This window comes from Ambystoma mexicanum, chromosome 5p, assembly GCF_040938575.1.
Source record: "Ambystoma mexicanum isolate Mex_15411 chromosome 5p, UKY_AmexF1_1, whole genome shotgun sequence".
Lineage (NCBI taxonomy): Eukaryota > Metazoa > Chordata > Amphibia > Caudata > Ambystomatidae > Ambystoma > Ambystoma mexicanum.
In genome coordinates, this window is record NC_090930.1 from 944,878,717 (window position 1) to 944,901,912 (window position 23,196).

Genomic DNA, 23,196 nt, shown 5'->3' on the forward strand with positions numbered 1-23,196 from the left:
CCTGATCATCCGGATCGATTACATGCGATTGAAGCTTACGTCGACAGCGGTGCCATCGGCAATTATGTGGATCATGAAATGGTTTTGAGGATGAATCTAACTCTTTGTCCCAAGGCGGTAAAGGACGTCATTACTACAGTGGATGGTACGGAAATAGCCTCCGGACAGTAACGCATACCACTCAAGAAGTGACGCTAGTAAGTCAAGATGGACACCATGAGAAGATCGTGTTCGATGTGATCAAGGCCCCTCAGTTCCAGATTATTCTAGGAATACCTTGGTTAGAGAAACACAATCCTCAGATCGATTGGCGAGCAAGAACGGTTCAGTTTCCAGAATGTGTCTCTACTTGTCACCCTCCACCTGGTGTTGCACTGGCAGCAATTTCTTCGGAGACTCCCCAGTTACCTCCCGAATACCTAGAATTCCAAGATGTTTTCCGGAAGGATCAGGCTAACTCTCTACCTCCTCATAGGTCTTATGACTGCCAGATAGACCCGATACCTGGATCTACTCCTCCTTGTAGTAGAATTTATGCACTCACCGAGCCTGAGAACCTTCACCTCCAACAATACCTGGATCAATGCCTAGCGAATGGGTTTATTCGTCCTTCCAAGTCCCCTGCTTCTTCAGCTTTGTTCTTCGTTCCAAAAAAAGAAGGGGACCTTAGAACTTGTATAGATTATCGTGCCCTGAACCAGATCACCGTTAAGAATAGATATCCGTTACCTTTGATCCCTGAACTCCTGGACCAAGTCAGAAAAGCATGCATATATACAAAGCTGGATCTTAGAGGAGCCTACCACTTGGTACGAGTAAAAGAGGGCGATGAATGGAAGGCGGCCTTCCGCACCAAGTATGGGCTATTTGAATATCAGGTCATGCCCTTCGGACTTTGCAATGCCCCGGCCGCCTTTCAATATTTTATGAACGATGTCCTCAGAGAGCTCATAGATGTGTGTGTTGTTATTTACATTGACGACATCCTCGTTTATTCTTCATCGGAATCTGAACATCGGAAACACGTGAAAATGGTCCTCGAGAGATTGCGTCAACACAAACTTTTCGCCAAGTTGGAAAAATGTGTTTTCAACGTGACTGAAGTTGAGTTCTTGGGATTCATATTATCACCTAGCGGAGTGTGTATGGATTCAAAGAAGGTCGATGCAATTCTCAAATGGCCATCACCATCCTCCGTAAAAGGTGTTCAAAGCATGTTAGGCTTCGCTAACTTTTACCGCAGGTTTATCCCCGAATTCTCTCGAATAGTCCAGCCCATCACCGCCTTGTTAAAGAAAAACAAACGTTTTGAATGGTCTACCGAGGCGGAGCAAGCTTTCCAGAATTTGAAGACTAAATTTATCTCTGCACCAATTTTAAAACGTCCTTGCCCCAAACTTCCCTACATCGTTGAAACTGATGCTTCGAGCCTTGCCATGGGGGCGGTTCTATCACAAAAGGACCCAGTAACCAATCAGTTGCATCCCGTGGCATTTTGGTCCCGCAAATTCTCGCCTCCTGAAATCAATTACACTATTACTGATAAGGAACTTCTGGCTATCAAGTCTGCCTTTAAGGCTTGGCGGCATTATCTTCTGGGGGCCCGACACACCGTTACTGTGATTACGGATCACCGAAACCTGCAATATTTGAAAACCGCAAAAGCCCAATCCTCTAGACAACTCCGTTGGGCACTATTCTTTGCCGAGTTTGACTTCATAATTACCTATCGACCTGGTACAAAAAACGGTAAAGCCGATGCCCTTTCTCGGATGGGAGTGGAAGAACACTTGATCAACCCTAAACCTGTACCTATCATTCCCGAACAAAGAATTCTGGGTGTAATCGCCACACAATCCATAGAGGAAGTTAAGGATAAAGTCAGGCAACTTGTAACTCCAGCAGACATACAGAATTGGCATCTGCAGGGAAAGGACTTTGCAGTGAAGGACAACTTATTGTATTTCCAAGAACGATTATACTTGCCCAGCACCGATTTACAGAAAAGGGTAATCTCTTGTTATCACGATTCCTTAATGGAAGGACATCCCGGTATGGCCAAAACCTCAGAAAAGATCAAGCGCTACTTCTGGTGGCCGTCTTGGAAAAAAAATATCAGAGACTTTATAATGTCCTGTGGAGTATGCGCCCAAAACAAGAGTCAAAAGGAAAAACCAGCCGGCCTCTTACGCCCTATTGACATCCCACCTCGCCCTTGGCATACGCTTTCTATGGACTTCATCACCGATCTACCTCCATGCTCCGGATACAATACGATCCTAGTAATCGTGGACTTATTCTCCAAGATGGCGCATTTCATTCCACTCAAAGGCTTGCCAACAGCAACAACTCTGGCCCGAGAATTTCTCGAAAACATCGTCCGACTGCACGGTTTTCCTTCAGTTCTAATTTCGGATCGAGGTAGTCAATTCATTTCTCATTTTTGGAGAAGTTGCTGTCGGTCGGCTCAAATTGATGTGAGACTATCGACCAGTCACCACCCTCAAACCGAGAGGACCAATCAAACTCTGGAACAGTATTTACGCTGCATGCTGCAACAAACTGAAAAAACTTGGAAAGATATCCTTTGGATAGCCGAATATGCCTACAATAACTCTGTCCACTCGGGAACTGGGAAAACCCCATTTTTTCTTCTATACGGCAGTCACCCTCGAACCGCGGAGTTGGATCCACTCCAAGATCTTGGAACACCAGCAGTAGACTACCTGCATTCTACAATCACCCAAGCCTTTAAGGAAGCCGTTTCTCACCTTCAAAGGGCTAAGGAACAATACAAGAAAGGAGCAGATCAACATCGGAAGGAAGCCCCCCAATATCAAGTAGGAGATCAAGTCTGGTTATCCACCAAATATCTACCTCTAAAAGGACCACGCACATTCAACCCAAGATACCTTGGTCCCTATTCCATCACTACCATAGTAAACCCAGTAGCGGTCAAGTTGGACTTGCCCCCTCACATGAAGATACATCCGGTCTTCCACGTCTCTCCATTAAAACCTGTGCAACCTCAAACCCGACTAACTAAATCTCCAAAACCTATCCTAGTTGATGGAGAACTCGAGTTTGAAGTCAAAAGCATCCTGGACTCTAAGATCTCCAAATCTAAACTATTTTACCTAATTGACTGGAAAGGCTACGGCCCCCAAGAAAGATCCTGGGAACCTGCAGAATATGTCCACGCTCCTCGTCTAATCAAAAGATTCCATTGAACATTTCCTGACAAACCCAAACCCCCGGAGAAGCCCGGTTTGGGAGGGGCCTTGAGGGGGGGAGCTGTCATGATCTCTGCTTCCAAAAGGTCAGGACTTACCCAACTCCCTTGGAAGCAGACCCATAACCCAGGTTCTGAGTGCCAACCAGTCCCAATTGGGACCTTTTGGACCCTGTCCTGCGCCAGTGGCACCAGGCTCATAAATATGCCCAGTCCCAGCGCTGGAAGCGCCGGGCTCATAATGCTTGGGTGGACTTACCTGCAGCAGACCATGCTGCTTACTTACCTGCCAGTTGAGCCTCTAATCCTCTTCTGTTTGGGACTACTTTTCCTGTTGGGTGGGGCAAGAGCCACTCCCTAGGTTCAGAACACTGGAACTCTTCTGGAAAGCAGGAACTCTTTTCTTACCTAGGCGAGGCTGTGGAAGGAGACACCTAAGCACTACAGGAGGCTATTTAAACCACACCCGATGGATGAATCTTGCTTTGCGTTATTCTGCATCCTCTGCAGCAGAACGCTCATCGTGTCTTCTGCATCTGATCCTGGGCCTAAGGGAAAAAGGCTTACCATCCTGAATCCAGTCTTCAGCAACACCTATAAAGACCAGAAAGAACAGGTTAGCATTACGGTCTTCAGTGACAACGCTTCTCTTACCTGGTCCATCGGCTGTCACCAACGCCTCGCGCTGCATTCCGGCATCTGAAAGACAAAGGCTTACCTACTCTTCGCACGCTCCGGAGGCCTTCGGCGCTGCATCCCGCATCTGAAAGACAAAAGAAGGTGCGTTTAAAGACATTGGGTAACTTTATTACTCACGTGCCAGTACTCCTTCCCACGCCGAACCCAGTGGGTATTCCGGCACCCTTCAGCAGCCCCGAACTTGTACCTGCAAGATAAAAGGACAGTTAGTGCGCATCGTGAAGCAGGCAACAAGCGCTTACTTACGTGCTTCCAGGCGCTTCTTTTCCTCACACGGGTTCCATCCTCAACTCACTTCAGCCCGTCATCCGCCATCGCCGGAACCCTGCAAAACAAGAGACATCATTACAAAAGACTTTTAAAGACATTTGAAATACTCGGAACTTACCGTTCGTGCAGTAAACGACGGACAGCAGTCCTCTGAGGTCAAGAGGCCTGCACCCTTATCCAGTGAAGAAACTGGTTACGGCACCCTGCCCGAGGCAGATGGAGAGCTCGGCGTTCACTTACCTAAGGTGAGAGCGTTAACCTTTGGGGTTCTACAGGAGAAGAGAAGGGGAAGAAGAGAGAGACACCCAATAACCCCAGTTCATTAATCCCATATTTTCTATCTGCAGACATCTTACTCTTCGAGTCAGACATACAGTGCACAGAGGTCCAGCCCAAAGAGCCAACCGTGTGTTACACATCACCTTTGAAGATACGGTATTCGCCCAGTCAAGACCGGCGCCTCTGCGGGAATCAGGTGAGCGTTACAACCAGCCCCTCCCCCACCCTTTCCAACAAGGACTTTGTGGGGGTCTTCTCGATGGGCCTGAAAGACAAATCCCTCCGCGTTGGCAGGGAGACTCTGGTACCTGAGGGCGCCTCCACTGGTGTAGCCTCCACAGGCTGAGCCAGGGCCGCTGCGACATCCTCAATCGAGGTCTTAGCAGGGTGAATTAAGGCCAACGTCACCTTCTGTACGCCTGGGGTCTTCACCTTGGGGGGAGGGTCCAAGCCTCGCTCCCCCTCTGCCGGAATCTTCAAGATCGACCCGGGCCTCTCCAGAAGCTTTGCCGGGTTCTCGGACTTCCTCTTACCTGAGCCAGAGTGTTGGCTCGTGGTTGATGGCGCCGGGGAGGATGCGCCCTGCCTGGCACCCAAGGAGCCCGACAGTTCGGCGCTCCCGGTGCCCGCGGACTTGCGGTGCTTAGCCTTTTTGTTGGGGCCCCGTCGCCGGGACACCCTCACAGGGCTTAGAAGACACTCGGACTTCTTCTTTTTCTTCTCACCTGACGGGCTCTTTCCTTCCAGCCAGTTGGAGAGGCGAAGATGTCGATCCTTCATGGTCCGCTCCGACATGTTCCCACAAAACGCACAGTCCTTCTCCACGTGTGTTTTGTCCTCATGAAGGCAGCAGAGGCATTTCAAATTCTCGTCCTCCTTGAACACATTCTGTAGCTGGCATCCAGGACAAACCCTGAACAGCTTTCCGGGCGTCGAGCTTCCTTTCTCCTGGGCCATGTCCGGGTAGGCCTCAGAAACTTCTGGACTCCTCCAAGAAGCCTAACTCGATGAAAACTTCACCTTTGAGGGGTGTAGAAAAATCCGAAACGGGTCCCCGTTGATCGGATGGAGAAACGGTGGAGCTTGAGGCTCTGTTTAACCGATAAATGAGAAAATATCTTTGAAAAAAGCGGGAAAACGCAGCAAAGCTCGAGAGCTAAAGCACGAGGACTCCCAACACTGGAACGTGCGGTAAAAGATGGCTGCCAGAGGCGGGGCTTAGGGAGAGGGGAGTCATTGGTTGGGTCAGTATGACCCAGAGACCAGTGATTGGTTACTACTAAGAAAGACAGATCAGAAACAAAACTGATACTGATTTTTTCTTTACCGAGGATTCCCAGCCTGACGACGGGGAATATTCATGAACATGTGAATACATGCCAGACCCCATGCTGGAGAAGAGCTGGCTTTATCAGCCTTCTGTGATAGTTGAGCAGTTTCAGTCAGCCCCCTGGGTGAACAGCTAAGAAGATGGGCATGGGTCATCACCAGGCTAGAACCCCACCCTAAAGCCTGAAGCCTCATCTGAGCTGGTATAAGAGCGAAGAGCAAACTCCTCGAAACACAACATGATGAATAGGTTTGAAACTAAAAGAGTCAAAGCATGAAAAAGAAATCAACATAATAATTAAGTTTTTGTTCACATGAAAAAATTACATTGCTAACAAAATCATAAACATCTGTAATGGAAGTTGGTCTAGCTATCGACCAGTTATAATATCACATGTTCAAAGAGCTATTGGATCACTCTATACAAAATTAATTCTGAAGAATGAGATTTTGGTTAATGATCACGGACAGTGAACAATACATCTGCTGCTATGCGATCCCGCGAGAAGATTGTCATAAGAAAAGGTAAATTAAGACTAACAATCTGTATTATTTAAACTTGACAGGAACTTTGGGGCTAGCAAGTAATGAAAGTAATGGTGAAAACACCACCTTATTTTATAGTAGTGATCATAGACTTGACGAGAGCAAATGCTGCATGTCTTCTCTATCTTTCCCATTTCATACTCACATCTCTGTGTCCACTGCTAGCAGCATCGTGGAGCGGAGTATCATCATCCAATCCTTGCGTGTTCACATCTGCTCCTGCAGCTATTAGGACTTTGGCAATGTCATAGTAACCCATGTTACAAGCTTCATGTAGCGGTGTCCAACCTAGAATAGACAATATTAAAAGGTTATGCAGGAATGACATTGCTTTTGGATAGAACATTCTTGAAGCTTCTTTACTTTCTCTAAAACACATCTTAAATACTTGACATCAAGCACTAATCTCAGAATGCGGGCTAGAATAGAGCGTATATAAAACAAAAGGAAAAAAAAGAAACTAAGTCCTTAATTCACATGGCGGCAAAAAGAAGTCAAACAAGCATAGTTTAGAATGCAACACTAATTCACCATCTCACTTGGCAGTTATCGACTCAAAAACGCAGGTTTCCAATGTAAGTATTCTCAGAGGGTGTCCCGACCCACTAAAAGATGCAGATTGTGAATGTAATCCTAAATCCTTGAACCACACTGCATGATTTAACCAGGCTCCACCGAGCATCGAGCAGTGGATGCAGCACCAAAAACACAAGTGGTTTACTTCTGCCACTTTAGGACTAAAGGTATTATTACCCTGTAGCACATAGAGCCATGTGAAAGTAGGGCTTCACTTGCCAACAATAACAGATTGAGAGGCTTAGTACTTCCCCCCAGCAGCTATAACTGGTCCTGATCTTTAAAACCATCAACCAAGCAACCGAAACATCGAACTTTGATTCTCTAATAATGGGCATTCACTACCTCTCACTCACGTGCTGTATTCCCAATAAGAGGTATCTGACCATCAGTTTAGTGAAATACCTTGATGGCTAGGTCTCTACCTAGATTTACAGGGAGGAGGACGACTTGTGAAAAACCGCGAGGCCTCCTTTAGTCTTGTGCATGGTGCTGATTTTGTATTTTGTAACCTGTAGGGAGGAGGTTTTGCTAAGGATATGGGTGCAAGCCATCCCCTCTGATAAAGACAGATGAATATTTTGTTTAGCTTGCATACAGGATTAGGCTGGCAACCCCTGGGGTATGGAATATGGCACTGTGCACATTGAGAAGTAAGAGTTGGCCTGTCTGCTTAGTGGGTGGGATGCGAGCGACAGAGTCGCATGCAAATGACCTTGCAAGGTTGACTGTGCGTCTATGCGGAGTGTGGGAGGGCTGTTTGCGAGGGGATACGAGCAGGCATTAAGGGCCATTCCGAGTTAGTGAGTTTGGAGGCATGGTGCTACTTTTTGTAGTGGGGATGAATTGTTGACATTTTTGGAAGTCATCTGGTACGGTTTGAAGTTAGCCACTGATGGTGACCATTTCCATACTGTGTTTCTGTAACGAGGACTAAGTGAACATGTAAATCAGATGTTATTTCTTAGTTTGTAGGGTGCTCAAGAATACAGTTTAAAGGATGAAATGGTTGAGAGATTTTAGCATGTCATTTGGTAAGCGGTTGTATTGCAAGGACTAAATGAGGAGCGTCTTTTTGTGGGACAATGTCATGTGTTTCAAGTTTGTTTTTGACCACTTACCTTCTGCATGTTACGAAGTGTGCTTGGTATGTATGGAGGGATTATTGTTGAGCTGACTGTCTGATGGGTTAGAGTGTAGAGAGTGCAGAAGTGTGGGGCTACGTGTTTGAACATAAGGTAAGAGCTGGAGTGAGTGCAATGCATGGGGGGGTGTTCGGTTTGGCGGTGTATGGTGCAAGTGTAACTAATGTAATGTAACAATTTAGGAGAGCATTGAACGTGAGCAGAGGGGGTATTGGGTGAGTGTTTGGGCCAGTGGACAGCAGTGGGTGAGTGAAGGTATGTGTGGGATGTGAGCCTAAGTAGAAGGGTGGGTATTGGAGGAGGCAAAGAATATGGGGTGAGTAGTGGAGCGCATGTGATGAGTGAAGGAGTGAATGTAGATGTGGGTAGTGAAGTTTCTGCCTGAGAAGGTGCAGGAGGCCTAGGGCATGATTGTTAGGGGTGGGTGGATTGAGTGGGAGCGTAGCGGTGTGTGGATTGAATTTAAGAGTTGGTGGTGAAGGATAAAGTGAGAATGAAGTGAAGTGCAGAGTTAGTGCACTACAGAGAGTTAATGGTGGAGTGAATGACTCACTCATTGACAATCCATTCACTTCTGTTACCTCACAGGACCAACCAACATTGCTGTTTTGGGTCGCTTTAGTGTCAATTGTTACCTATGGCCCATTCTAGCCCAACTCAGAACTTACACCTGCTTCTTCTTAGCCAGCCATCCACCCCTTCTCTTTCCGCTTACCCACCTTAGCCGTCGCCCTCCCCCTCCCGGTCTCTCTCTTGAGCGGCACACTTTCTTCATTGTCTTAACTTAGCTATTTCTTCTACCCTCCATCATGAGTTTGCTCCATTTCTCTTTCCTATACTCGCTCTTCTCCTTCCCTTCCCACATAGTCTTCAGCCTGAACTCGGTGTAACTTCAGCATCACTCTCCGGCCCATCCACCTTATTCCTTCCTGCCTGCACCCTCACCCCTTAAATAAGACACTTGTGTTCCCAGGACCCCTCACTGACCGGACAACACCCTGTATCCCCAACCTCTTGTCTCTCTTTCACTTAGCCTCTGGAATGCACAAGTCTTCCTACATTAGTGACTAATTCGACTCTTGTCACCCCCAACTTTAACTTCTTGCAATCAAAGAAACCTGGATCTCCCCTCATGACCCTGCTAAACTAGCAGTTCTCCACACTGACTTTGCTAACTTGTTCCCCTCTCCCAGACCTGTTGGGAAGGGCAGAGGTGTGGGGTTCCTTATCAATAAGACCCCTCGGCCCCCTCTGACATAAACTCTTCCTCTTTAGAATACACCACTATTCACCTTCTCCCACTTACAAATCTCCCTGTTCTGGCACTTTCAATCCCCTGGTTCCCCCAATTCCTTCTTCCCTGATCTGACCCTTGTCCTTGAGCCACTTCCTACCAACATCCCCATTGTCATGCTGGGGGACTTTAACCTTCATTTTCCCACCTCCCAAGCCAATATAAATCACCACCTCCCCTACTGACTGCTCACTACTTTCCCTCTAAAATCTCGAAAATTCGTGACACTCACAATCCCCCCTCTCTTGCTCCCCAACCATCCTTCGTTGTGCCACCCCTCCCCCATCTCTTCTCTGCTCGACTACTTCTCTCCTTCCTCTCCTGTTGAATTATCAGCCATACTTTGCAGTGCCAAGTCATCTTCCGCTCCCATCAACCCTGCTGCTCCCTCAATGGTCTAAGACTAAGTGTCAATCACTTGCCCTAATCTCTAAGCTCTTTAACCTCTCTCCGCTGGACTCTTCCCTGCCTCCTTCAAAACTGCAACGGTCTTTTACAATTGTAGAAACCCTCTGCTGACCCCAACGTCCCAGCAAACTATCGCCCAGTTTCTCTCCTGCCCCATCATTCAAACGTCCTTCAGCGGGTGGTCTATAACCGGATCACTAAGTACCTTGAGAATAACAGCCTCGGAGAGCCACTTCATTCTGGCTTCCATACTAAACACTACACTGAGACTGCACACATGCATGTCCTCAACCTTCTCTACAATGCTCACCATTCCACACACTCTTCTATGCTTATCTGCAACTTAACACTGTCGACCAATACTCTTTCCTCCTCCCTCTCTAGGACCTTGGGTTTTGCAAACCTGCTCGTGTCTGGATCGACTCATACGTGGAAGGTCGATCCCTTAAAATCTCTTGGAAATCACAAACCACTGACCCCGCCAGTCCTTGGATCTCTGCTCTTCACCTTCTATACCTCTGCCTTAGGAAGACTCATCTCATTCACGGTCATCTTTTTTCTGATGGCAATCAAATATTTTTCTCTTTTTACTCCTTCACCCCAGCCATCTCGGAACAGATTAATAACTCTCTCGCTGCAATTCATCATTGGATGGCTCTGCATTGCCTCATGCTAAACTCTTGAAAACCGTAAGTCATCTTTCTCCCAGCTTCCAATGCCATCCCATTCCTTCTCTCTCCTATCCGCCTGACCGTCTTGCTCCCTCAACCAAGGCTTGCAATCTTGGGGTCTTCTTCGATGGTGACCTACAACTGCAAAATTCATCACTAATCCTGTAATTTTGTATATTTAATTAGTACTTTTTAATTTGAAGTACTTGGCCCCTTACCTTTAGACGTTACCTGCTTTCTTTTTTTTTCCAGGTATATGTCCTCATTTTTTACATCCTCACAAACGGGCTCACTACTTGTTTTCAACTTTATGCTATAGAACAGGCACTGTGGTAGGTCAGAATTGGGAGACTGACAAGGAAACATGGTGTCTAAACACTTCTTTATTCTATCGTTAATGAAAAACAAGGGAACCGGTCTCTAAGCTAAGATTCTGCGCACTTCCATATAAATAAATACATAACAAGGTGCATGTCAAGATATTTTACATAAAATTAAAAATATATTGATTTAACTGTTCATAATAAACAAGCAACATGTTCGGGGCAATGCCCTGGACTGGGTTGTGTCGAGGAACATGAAGGTCGACTCAATTTGCACCACTCCCTATGCCTGGTCTGACCATTCGACTATCCTTTTTAAAATAATTTTGCCGGAAGTGGCCACCAGGAGGCGCGCGGATGAGTTCCTCTCCTGCGTGAGCTCCTGTCCCGAGGTCCCGAAAAGTGGAATGAGCCCCCACTTTTGGACTCCCCCCGGGGTTAAAACTCGAGACGAAGGTTTCTGAAGGTACCGACCATACACGGGAGAAATCCCGGGTGAAAACGGCCCAGGCTTCCAGTAAATATTGGCAAGAACCCGTGGCGGCGAAAACGAAACTGAATGCGGCCTTGAAGCGGCCCGGGACTTCTAGCCTGCCGGGAGCGATTACTGCGCTGGCACCAAGAGGAGCACCCACCGGAGGTTGAGCCCCCGCATCTACGCGATACCACTCCTGGAAGCGAGGACCCCGCGGAACAGTCGAGGGGGTGCAGTAGCGGGGAAAGGGCAGAAACAAGCTAGACGGTGCGAAGCCGGTCTCCCCGCGGAGACGACAGAGGCACGGGCCCTGTGCTCCCTCTTCTGCTGAGTCGTACTCCCGCGGAAGGATTACTTCGCCTCCCTCTGCAAGGAGCGTGACCCAAGAGAAGTACGTGATTCCCGCTGGCCCCTCCATCGTTTGGCGGTAGCGCACAGAGCCTTCAGCTCGAAACTGCGACAAACTGATTGCGGTCTTGCCTGCGCCCCTCACCCTGAGGAAACCCGCGAAACCGAAAATAGGCAACGTGCTACCTTCCAGACGCGTGGTGCCCTTGGGGTTTCTTTCTTAAGCGATAACGAAGAAGTGGGCACACAATGGGTGCCCTTTGCGTCTGATTCGCGGGCCCCCACGTGGAGATGTCCGCGGGACGTTGAGAGACTACGAACAATCCTGCTCCATCAAGACGATAAGGTCCTTGCTCGAACTGTAACAACAAAAGCATCTCCCCCACAGAGGGTACGGCCCCTGGAGACACCCTTAAAACGGTCCGTCTTGGCCAGAAACCAAAATAATAGAAGGGGAAAATTGGTCTAGGGGCATGTGCCTCCTCTGTGGTACAAAGTACTTGAGTCTCTGCACTTACGACACGTTGAATCTGCAACACCAGGCGCATGAACGCACGCCAGAAACTTGCCATATACGCATACGGATTAGCACCCCGAATTGACGTCGAACCCACAATGGCCACATCATCAATTGTTGGCGCAGAAACCGCAGCGACAAAAGGAGATATTGCGGATTTACTTGCGGAAATAAGAAATATGGGTGCCAGCATAGGAGGAAAAATCGATAAACTCACAAAGCGCCTTGACAACATAGAGGACAGGGTTGAGGGCGTTGAGAACAATCAGGCCTCAATTGACGTCTTAGAAACGCAGCTCTCCCACAGAATAACTGAATTAGAACGGAGGGAGCAAGAATTTAAACTTAAGATGGACGATTTGGAGAATCGCGAAAGACGAAACAATCTACGCTTTTTTGGGATTCCTGAGAAGGAAGGAGAATCAGAGGAGGACCTAAAAACGACCCTTCACGACATCATCAAGCTACTCGTTGCGGACAACATTGATGAACCCAAAACGGAACGCATTCGCAGAGCGGGAGGCCCACCTGGAGGCCGAGGTCGGTGCTGGCAAGATTCCACCGGTATCAAGATAGGTTGAGAGTGCTGGAAAAGGCAAGGAGTGGGGGCACCATTACCCTAAGTGGGGCCCAAATAACAATATATCAGGACCTCTCCGCCCTGACACTAGCCCTGAGGAAGATGTGCAAACCACTCACGACGTGGCTCAAATCTCGGGACACGCGCTACAGGTGGGGATATCCCTTTTCTTTCTCCTTCGACCATGAAGGCACGAAGATCAGGCTGAGCTCCGAACAGCAGATCAAGGATTGCATCGCTGACTTACTAGGCCCGCAGGATTGCGAGGAATCCAGCGATCGTCCTCCCAGGGATGGGTCGGAATGGCAGACACAGGGCCCGAAGAGGAGGAAGGTGAAAGGTTCGAGGAAATACCGCAGAGGGAACGGTTCTCCGGAGGGGGGGCAGCTAAGCATCGATAAGTATAGTACTCTTTGCTTGAACTGACATTTGATATAGGGACAACATGGTTCCTTTTTTTTTTTTTGGGTGAAATGTGATAGAGACTTCCACTCATCTTGCAGTATTGAGCTCACTCTGGGGGGAGGCTCTTGGGGGCTCATTAGTTATTTTGATGTTTACTCTACGAGGGGACCGTGAAGTAACGGTCTCCACTGGTGGTTCGGTCCAGGGCGAGTGAAGCTAACTCGGCCCGATCGGACGCCACCGAACTCAGGTAGTGGGAGGGAAGGTAGGGAGGGGTCGGGGGACTAGAGCGCGTGCTGAATCAAATGTAAATTTAAGAACTATGAGCAGTGCAACAGTCATGTGGTTGTTTCGATACCAAGGAAGTGAGTTACAACGGTCAGAAAATATGGATGGTCCTAGATCTCGTCGTTATGATGAGCTCTGAATCATATTGCAGGGGTGCCATAAGGGTGGGGACGTTAAATGTCAAAGGTCTTAATTCACCAACAAAAAGATCACTTGTCTATAGAGAATTTTGCAGATCAAAAATTGACATCCTTCTATTGCAGGAGACTAAATATATGAAAGGAGAGGAGAGGGTGGTCCTGGGGAGGCGTTCCGGGATGTAGTTTTGGGGCTCGGGACCGTTGAGGAGGGGGGGGGGGGGAGTGGGAATCCTCATTAGGAAGGGGTTGGATTTCAAGATCACAAAGGTCTGGTCAGATGTTGAGGGCCGTGCCCTACTGGTTTCGGGGACCATTGGGAATGTGTCCACCACGATTGCCACGATTTACTCCCCCAATGTAGGGCAAGTTAGATTTCTCTCCAAAACAATTCCCAAGATTATGTTAGAGTCAACAGGTCATGTCATCCTTGGGGGAGATTTTAATACATGGGCAGATCCCAAGCTGGATTGGAAACCTGGTAATCCAGAAACGTGCGAAAAACTTGGAGGAGATCACGCTCAATTCAGGTCAATGATGGAACTCTATGGACTGACTGATGTGTGGAGACGAAATGCACCCTACAGAGAAAGTTTACACCTTTTTTTCAGCCCCACACAACACCCTCACCCGCGTTGACCACCTCTATTTCTCAAGGGACTTATACGGTACGACCTCACACACAGAAATCACACCAATCACATGGTCTGATCACGGCATGGTGATCGCTGACATGGTATGGGAGTCCTTGCCAGTTAGAGGTGGGAATTGGAGATGCAATGAAACCCTATGGAAAGACCCTGCTTTAAACTGGAGATGGAAACTGAGATCACCAAATACTTTCGATTGAATGATACTGGGGAGGTTTCTAGACAAGGGGTCTGGGATGCAGGCAAGGCGACCTGGAGGGGAATCCTTATAAGGGAGGGAGCCAAAAAGAAAACAGAGAGGGCTCTGATCGAAAACAGACTCTGCAGGGAAATCACCCAACTAGAAAATGAGGCGAGGGACGGGGATGTGCTAAACCATGAAAAAGCCTGCCAAGCACGGACAAAAGGAGAGGAACTCTGTCACCTGGAACATGATAAAATTACTAGCAAACTCCTCTTTCTCAAACAAACGTTTTATGAGAAAGGAGACAAGGCGGATGCGTTCCTGGCGGCCAGGCTGCGAGCACAACAGGCAGAACGCAGAGTGCAGGAAATAGTTGATGGAGGCCCCAGCACACCGATAAATAGCACCACCATTCCCGAAGCCTTTGCAGACTTTTATGAAGCTCTGTACACCCCAGAGGCGGAACCGGATTCGTCCGGTATTTGCTCCTACTTGTCTGACATCGATATGCCCAAACTGTCGTCCACTGAGTCGGAGGCCCTGGACGCCCCCGTAACTGAGGAGGAGATCCAGGAGGCCATAAAACGATTAACACTAGGTAAATCCCCGGGCGAGGATGGGTACACTGCAGGTTTTTACAAGACGTTTGCCACACAGCTTACGCCCTTCCTAGCAGAATTATTTAATGAAATCCTAGAGACCGGGAAACCTCCAGACTCATTCGTTAAAGCACTCATAACTGTCATCCCGAAAGAAGGGAGGGACCCCAAAAAATGTGGATCATATCGCCCCATTTCCCTGATCAATCTAGACGCGAAGATATACACAAGGGTCCTGGCTGCAAGAATTGAGTCATTCATGCCCCGCCTCATCCACCGCAACCAAGTCGGCTTTATATTGGGCCGCCAGGGTGCAGACACCATGCGTAAGACCCTGCACCTGATACATGTCTCCCACAACTTGGATACTGATCCCTCATTATTTTCCATCGACGCAGAAAAAGCGTTCGATAGGGTTGACTGGGACTTCCTGATGGGAGTCCTTCGCAAGATTGGTATGGGCGCTAAACTTAGCAAAGGAATCCAGGCAGTTTACTCGGGGCCCACAGCTTCGGTATTTGTAAATGGGACATGCTCTAGGTGGTTCCGAATGAAGCAAGGAACCCGAAAGGGTTGTCCATTATCGGCCATCTTGTTTGCCCTATCGCTTGAACCCCTGGCGCATAAAATATGATCGGACCCCAGCATAGAAAGGATGCACCTGGGTCACACTGAACACAAACTGGCATTATATGCTGACGACATACTCCTTTATGTGGTCAATCCCTCCAGATCCATCCCACAAGTTATATCTCTCCTTGAAGAATATGGCCAGTTATCAGGGTTTAAGGTCAATCGATCTAAGTCCATATTGTTCCCCCTCCAGGGCACACCAGAGGCGAATGAAACCAAATATTCCTCCCTTGGATTGACGTTAGAACATGACGCTATGCAATATTTGGGGATTCAAATTACGAAACGAATAGACACCCTATACGAGGCAAATTTCCCAAAACTCCTTGCGAGATTCCATGCAGACCTAGCCAGGTGGGACAAATTAACCATCTCGTGGCTTGGCAGACTTAATGCTATAAAAATGACATGTCTCCCGAGGTTCCTCTATCCCTTTCAGATGCTCCCCATTAAAATTCCGGAACGATACTTCGCGGAGGTCCGAAAAGCAACCCTAAAGTTTTTGTGGCGGGGGAAGAAAGCCAGAATCGCCTACCACATATTGACATTGCCCAAAGACAAAGGAGGGGTAGGCCTTCCAGATCTTAAGAAGTACTATGTTGCGGCTCGACTCCGAGTGCTCATCCCTCACTTACGCAACTATAAAGAGCCACAGTGGATAGCGATGGACAACCACTATTTAGACCCAGCGACACTCTCGGAGTGGCTATGGTCCCCACGAAAAAGAGTCTGGAGGAAGACAAGGGAGCATCCGCTCTTTGCCACCTTATGGGAAATATGGAGAGAGGGTCCAGAGATGAGAGAAATCACGACGTGGCCGTCCGCCTTGAGTCACCTGTGGTCCCCGGGCATTAATAACTACATCCCCAATGTTGAAAGATTCCAGGCGTGGTATGAGGCGGGGCTAGAGAGGGTAGGCCAGCTCCTCCGATGTGATTCCTTCATCACTCTCCCAGAACGAACAGAGACCCTTAATATAGGCGTTCTATTCACCTATAGACTATCCAAAATGTACCAGTCATCCCCCCCCGCTCTGTTGGCGTGAATGTGGACAAGTTGCGGACTATTGGCACATGTGGTGGGGATGCCCTAAGATTAAGATCTATTGGGATGAGGTCTTGGGGTGGATTAGACACCTGGACGGGATTCAGAGGACGGTGGACCCTCATCTAGTCCTTTTCGGTCTAGAGAAAATAGACGATGAGTGGAAAAGAGTACAAGGCTTGGTCCCCCCCCCCATCTCTTGCTTGCAGCCCGAGCCTTAATAGCCACCAAGTGGAAATCAGCTATGACCCCAAACGAGACTGAATGGATAAATATTGTAATGAACATATGCATCATGGAATAAATCACCGCCTCACTCCACGGCAGAGCAACACAGTGCGAGACCCTGTGGTCCCATTTGTTATCCAAACACACATCAAACAGACATTCACCCTAGTGGGTACAAGGTCCAGTGTCCGTGTGGCTCAAATGGGTCCCTCCCCTCTTGATACTGTCCCCCCCGCCCTCTGCTTTGATCCTGTTCCCATACTGCCGACCAGACGACATCAGAATCTAGAAAGGATAAGAAGCCCTCCCTATGGAGAGCCCCTGAACACATTACATCGAAAAAGTTTCAACCTGTGACAAAGACCACATGACCATACAAGCACGACTCCTTGGTAACACGACTTCCTAGTCCATGGGGGTGGGGAGAAAGTGTAAGAGAATGAAGAAAACGGGGAATCCAAGTAAAACACTTTCACTGTCAGTCAGTTTGGTTCATGGTTACGAAATTGTGCACTGTACTCTGGTTTTATTTCCACCTGTTTAACGGTATGACGTTAAGAAGGTTGTAGTCACGCGACTTCTAAAAAAGGCGGCTCTAGAACCGAAAAACCTTAACAACTATAGACCCATTACTAATGTTCCGTTTCTTTTGAAGATTGTAGATCGGGTGGCTACTATGCAACTGCAAAAACATCTGGACAAGGCAAATATTTTACAAACCCGAGACAGTCTGGATTTAGAGAATATCATGGTACGGAGAGTGCATGAGTTTACCTCCAAATCCAGATGTTGGACTGCATGGACAGCAGTAAGGCAGGCTTCTTGATGCTGCTCTATTTATCGGCAGCATTTGACCTCCTGGATCATAAGAAACTACTGACCATCCTATCCTCTGTGGGCCAATGATCGCCATCAGCCTTTGAATGGATGAGGTCTTCTTTGTCTGGCAGGATGTTGAGTGTGTGTTGGAGACCAGCATCTTCCGCACAAAAATCGTCTAACTGCGGAGTCCCGCAGGGAGCGTGCTCGTCTCCCACACTCTTTAATGTCTACTGTGAGAAACCTGATGGTGTCTCCCTAGCTAGTCCCCGGGGATCTGCAATCCAGGTGGCTAGGACACGGCCATCGCTATTGGATCCAGTTCCTGGGGGTGGAACAGTGAGATAGAATCACCTGAATGTGCGATCCCTGGGGAGTGGGACACCGACAGGCAAGACGTGGTATCCCCTTCTTTTGACACCTTTTCCCCTTCCTACCACGCAGGATATTCCAAACCACTACCCCCCCCTCTTTCTCCGAATGAACACTTTCACACAAGATGAAAAACAACAGACCAACACCAGAGCAGTTTACCTGACGTGTCCCAATACCAGGGTCAGGCAAAGTCAGGCAGTTGAGCAGAATCACACACACCCGACAGCCCTTTCCCTTTCCCCCAGGGATAAAAGGTGGAGGACAAGAGCACAGGACGAGCAAGCAGACCGCACGCCGTAAGAGCTAACTTAACAAGGCAGTGCAAGAGGAGGATAAAGACGGCACAGACCGAGAGGGAGATAAGGAGCGAGTCGACCTTTCCCTTTCCGACCAAGGCCTGTGGAACCTCCGCAGAGGGAACAAAAAGTCAGCGAACAATAGCCAACGTGTATTGCAACAGATGTGCCTTGTACGCAACACCCTCCTCCGCTGATTACCAAGCCGGGGAGAGACTCTGGTCTTAGTGGTACAAACCTTGACTCCAAGATACCAGAAAGCCAAGCAGTTCATCACAGCCGGTGAGTCAAGGGAAGTGTTGATACTAAACCAAACTGTGTTGAATGAAAAGTAGCCAAAGGATAAATTGAACTTTGAAAAACAAAAGGATACTATGGATAAGAGGGGGGAACCCAGATACAGAGGAGTCCTGCACCACATGGGTGTTCACGCGGGAAACTCTGGGCGATTACCCATCGGTAAACAGATTACCGTTATCAGGAGCCCTTGGGAAGAGGCGAAGAACGGTCCAAGTGGTCATGCAGGGGTCTCGTAAAATCCTCTGTACCATCGAAATTCTTTGACCGACAGAATTGTGAAAGCTAAGGAAGTGAATTCCGCATGTTTGAAATTAGCACATGAACTGTGTTTTGTGGAAATTAGCAGGCGTGAACCCGGGCGAGGGATGCAAATGATAAGGGACGGGGTCTTAAAGTTCCATGAGGAATTGTTGGTAAAAGTCGACAAGAGTGAAATCGGCAGAGGGAAGCCGACAACCAAAAGTCGGTGAGAGTGAACCCGGCAAAGGGAAGCTGACAACCAGGGGCAAATGCCGAAAACCTGTTTAAAAAGACATTTAACTTATGAAAACGTGACATTACAAGACAAGGAAAAGGGAAGTGTCCCCCTTGTCTTCTGGGTTCTGCGCCCGGCCAAGGTAGATACAGGAGTGGAAAGTTACCAACCAAAGTTTGCTGAAAAAGGAATTGTCTTGTTAATTAGTTGAATTACTGCGAAGGGTCAGTGCCCAGAAGAGGGGGACCATGGGTGAAGCCATCACCCAAAGTGTTCGTAGAACAGAACGTTGTGTTTGTTTGTTGGGAGTATCAGGCTTCGAAGGCAAGAGACTTTTCATTATAAAGAACTTAACCATCGAAGAACCTGATAGCTGATACAGAACTGTCAGATCATGCTGGGAAGGCTCGAGTGTGTCCCACCTTGTCCCGTGCTAAAAACGTGGGGAAGGGAGACCTTGGGGCAATCACATCCTAACTTATTATTTGTGAACACTTTCTTCTTTATTTTGATACCTATCCCACACTCTTTTCTGTAATTAGTTGTAAGGAATTGGAAATAGGTTTTTCTTAGTATAGGCCCTTTTATTTTGACACAACACCACTAGGACTGCCTTATTTTTCATTTGATGGTCGACGCTTGCTCCCATCTTAGATTTAGGTTTAGTTTAGGTGTTTTTCAACCCTGCATTTATATTCAATAAACACCCCTGAACTGTGATCACTTGTGTCTGTCTTTACTGTTGTCACCATGAGTTCCTTACATTACCTGCGCCCTCTGTTCAATATCCTGGACAAAGTAGGGGCCAGATTTACAAATTATACTGATGACACTCAGTTACTGATTGAACTGAGTGGGGACTATGCTGAGGATGTAAGGAATGTTCAGAGCATCTATCAAATAGTAAAACAGTGCAAAGACTGAGTTATTGGTCTTTGGGTCTTCGCAAGCAAGGACGAAATTGGACCCAGGATATTCAGAGTTCTTAATCGATGGCCATTGCATCAAAACCTTGGATAAGGTTAAAACATTGGGAGTGATCGTAGATTAGTCACTAGGTGTTGATGCACATGTGGAAAATGCTATAAAAAATCCCCATATCATCTTAGATTACTTAGACTGGTGAAACCCTATGTCACCAGTAAGAACTGTGAAACCCTGGTTAGAGAGCTGTTATAATGCCCCGCCTAGACTATTGCAATGCCCTTCTTGGCAGAGCAAGCAAGAACAGCACACAAAAACTTCAAATTCTTCAAAACGACATGGTACTAATCACTACAAATGTCTCCAAAAGGGATCATATAACTCCCGCCATGAAGGAACTTCACTCGCTGCCCTTTACATCCAGGATCACCTTCAAAATCCTAATGCACAAATGTCTGCTTGGTCATGCACCAATCTATCTAAAAAATAGCTTCACCCTGCAATCACAGGGGAGATCAAAAAGATCTAGTAATACCTATCGGCTCGTTTGTCCAAAGGTCAAAAGAACCTTCAGTAAGGGACGGTCATTCCAGGTCATAGCAACACTTCTCTGCAATGGTCTTCCAGCTGAGATGCATACAGAGAAGAATCTACCCATGTTTTGAAAACGGCTTAAGACCTTATTATTCAATTAGACTATCTATCCCCTCTGCTGATCTCCTAACCAACCAAACCAGCTTTGTCAGTGTTGTGAGTTGTCTTTGTTCTTTATGTTCCATGTCTGCGGGCTGCGGCGCATTACACGCTATAAATTATAATAATAATAATAGTAAATGAAAACCTCGGTCCAGAATCCTGTTCTAACCTGAGCTCTCTCCCTATCACTGTAAAAAAAAAAAAAAAACAAACACAAGTAATACTAAGACATACTCTGTGCCATTGCCCGAATAGAGCGATAGTAGCTGGTTTTGCACCCGCCTTGGGGTTCTGCATCTGATGTAGCTTGTATTTGTTTCTCTGTGGCTTTGTGTGGGACAGCTTCCCTGCGGGCTAAATACTTGACTCTCTGTAGGTTCTCACTCTCCTCTAGGCCAGGCTCTTCTTGCTCCTCGCTCAGCAGGCGCTATGTCCTTTCCACAGTGCCAAACACCTGCCACACGTGGCATACTCATGCTCTGCCTTCCCACACATACTACAAGGAGGACCGTGGCTCTCTTTCCAGCTGCCCAGGATATACTCTATCCCGCCACTTCTGACTGGCTCTTTGACACACCTCCAGGGGGCTGGGCCATCCACTGCTGTGCTATTTCAGGCGCGGACTGTGGATACCTGGGGTCAGAAACCAAACCAGCCGCTATAAATTAAAGTTACTCATTGTAGTGACTAGAATACTCTTAGTCCATAGGTCCCTTTCCCCCATCCTTGTGGATGTCGCCCAAGATGGGGATGTTACCGGCACCTTTGGCAGTGAAAAACTGAGCTTCTCGTTTAAATTTAGTGTATCGCTTGGGGGCGCAGCCTCGAGAATGCCCCATCGAGGCCCCGACCTCCAACGCCTCTGTCCCCTTTGAACACATCGCTTAGATACCTGGCTACTCTTTGTACATTTTAGCCCTTGGCATACTAGCGGGGCAAGGTGGATGGGACGTATAGAGGAAAGAGGACTATGAGTACTCTAGTCACTACAGTGAGTAACTTTAATTACTCATACATCCCATCCCCTTTCCTCCATCCTTGTGGGTGATTCCAGTGAACAAGAACATAGGGTGGTGCTGTGACAACCTGCCTCATATCTAGGATGAAACAAAAAGGTTCTTCAGAACCACCTGCCCAAACTGTGCATCGCACCTGTAGCTGGTGTCCAGGGAATAGTGCCTACAGAAGGCTGACGGACTGGCCAAGTAGCTGCCTTGCTGATGACATCCCAAGAAGCATGCATCTGAAATTCGATGGCCGTGGCCTTAGCTCTGACATGAAACTCTTCAGGAACAGGTTTGCCCATGGCTGTGTACGCCTCCGAAATGGCCTGACCCATCCAACAGGCGATGTGAAAGCCTTGGAAGCCTGAGAGCCGGGGGAGGAGCCCCCAAAAGTCACAAACAATGCCTCAGACTTCCTCAAGGATTTCATCCTGGATAGATCAAACTTGAGGACCCTGTTCAGGTCCAAGGAATGCAGGTTTCGGGAAGAACACCGGCAGGCACACCTCTTGATTCAAATACAATGGGGAGACTACCTTGGGCAAGAAATTTGGGTGAGTGTGCAAGATGACCTTGTTGTTGCGAAACAAGGTGAATGGCTCGCACGAGGACAACGTCTGCAGCTCGCTAACCCTGCGCGCAGAGGTGAGAGCCACCAATAAAACCGTCTTTAGTGTCACCAAGCGGACGTCCACAGATGCCATCGGCTTCAAAGGCTTGGGTTGCAAAGCCGGCAGAACCACACTGAGGTCCCAGACCGGAAGCGGCCTGTGCACCGGAGGAGGAAAAATAATTGACAACCCCTTAAGGTGAGCCTTAACCACCGGGTTGGCAGCCGAAAACACATGCTCAGGGGAATCCTTGTAAGCCCTGATGGCCGCCAAATACGTGCAGCAAGTATCCACCTGGACTCCATAACCAGCCAGGTGAGCCGAACAAGCCAATACGTCATCCAAAGGACAGAGACAGCATCCAGCCCCTTGTCGGGTGCCCAAGGGCAGAACCTAGTCCATTTGCTCTTATACTGGGACCGAGTCGTGGGCCTCCTGGCCTGCTGAATGATGTCTCAGTTGTCACCTGAAAATTGAGTATACTGAGGCCTCAGCTGATCAGGAACCAGGCTGCCAGGGCCAGTTTGACCAGGTCAGGATGCCCCACTGCCCCGCCCTGCTGAATCAGGAAGCCCCTGCTGGGGTTCGAAAGATGGACGGGACCCTGGGAGCACAAATGCAGCAGATCCGGAAACCAGGGTCTCGAAGGCCAGTGGGGGGCAACCAGGATCCGGCTGCTACGCGCACTGAGGCCCTGAACCTGCAGAGAGTCAGTTGGAGCAGAGGAGTGGGCGGGAATGCATAACACCTGAGGCCGTGCCAACAGATCAGGAAGGCGTCTCCCAGAGTCCAGGTCAGCGAACCCCCAATGCTGGAACAGGGGCAACAAGGAGCCA

General features: G+C 48.2%; 1 protein-coding gene across 2 annotated transcripts in view; it reads right to left on the bottom strand.

Moving 5' to 3' along the window:
- Positions 1 to 23,196, bottom strand: part of ANKRD12 (ankyrin repeat domain 12) — a 1,194,452-nt gene that overhangs the window by 459,745 nt on the left and 711,511 nt on the right. For both annotated transcript variants that reach the window (XM_069613394.1, XM_069613393.1), the window contains one exon: positions 6,501 to 6,643. In XM_069613394.1, the coding sequence (XP_069469495.1) occupies positions 6,501 to 6,643 (143 nt within the window). The remainder of the gene's footprint in view (positions 1 to 6,500; positions 6,644 to 23,196) is intronic.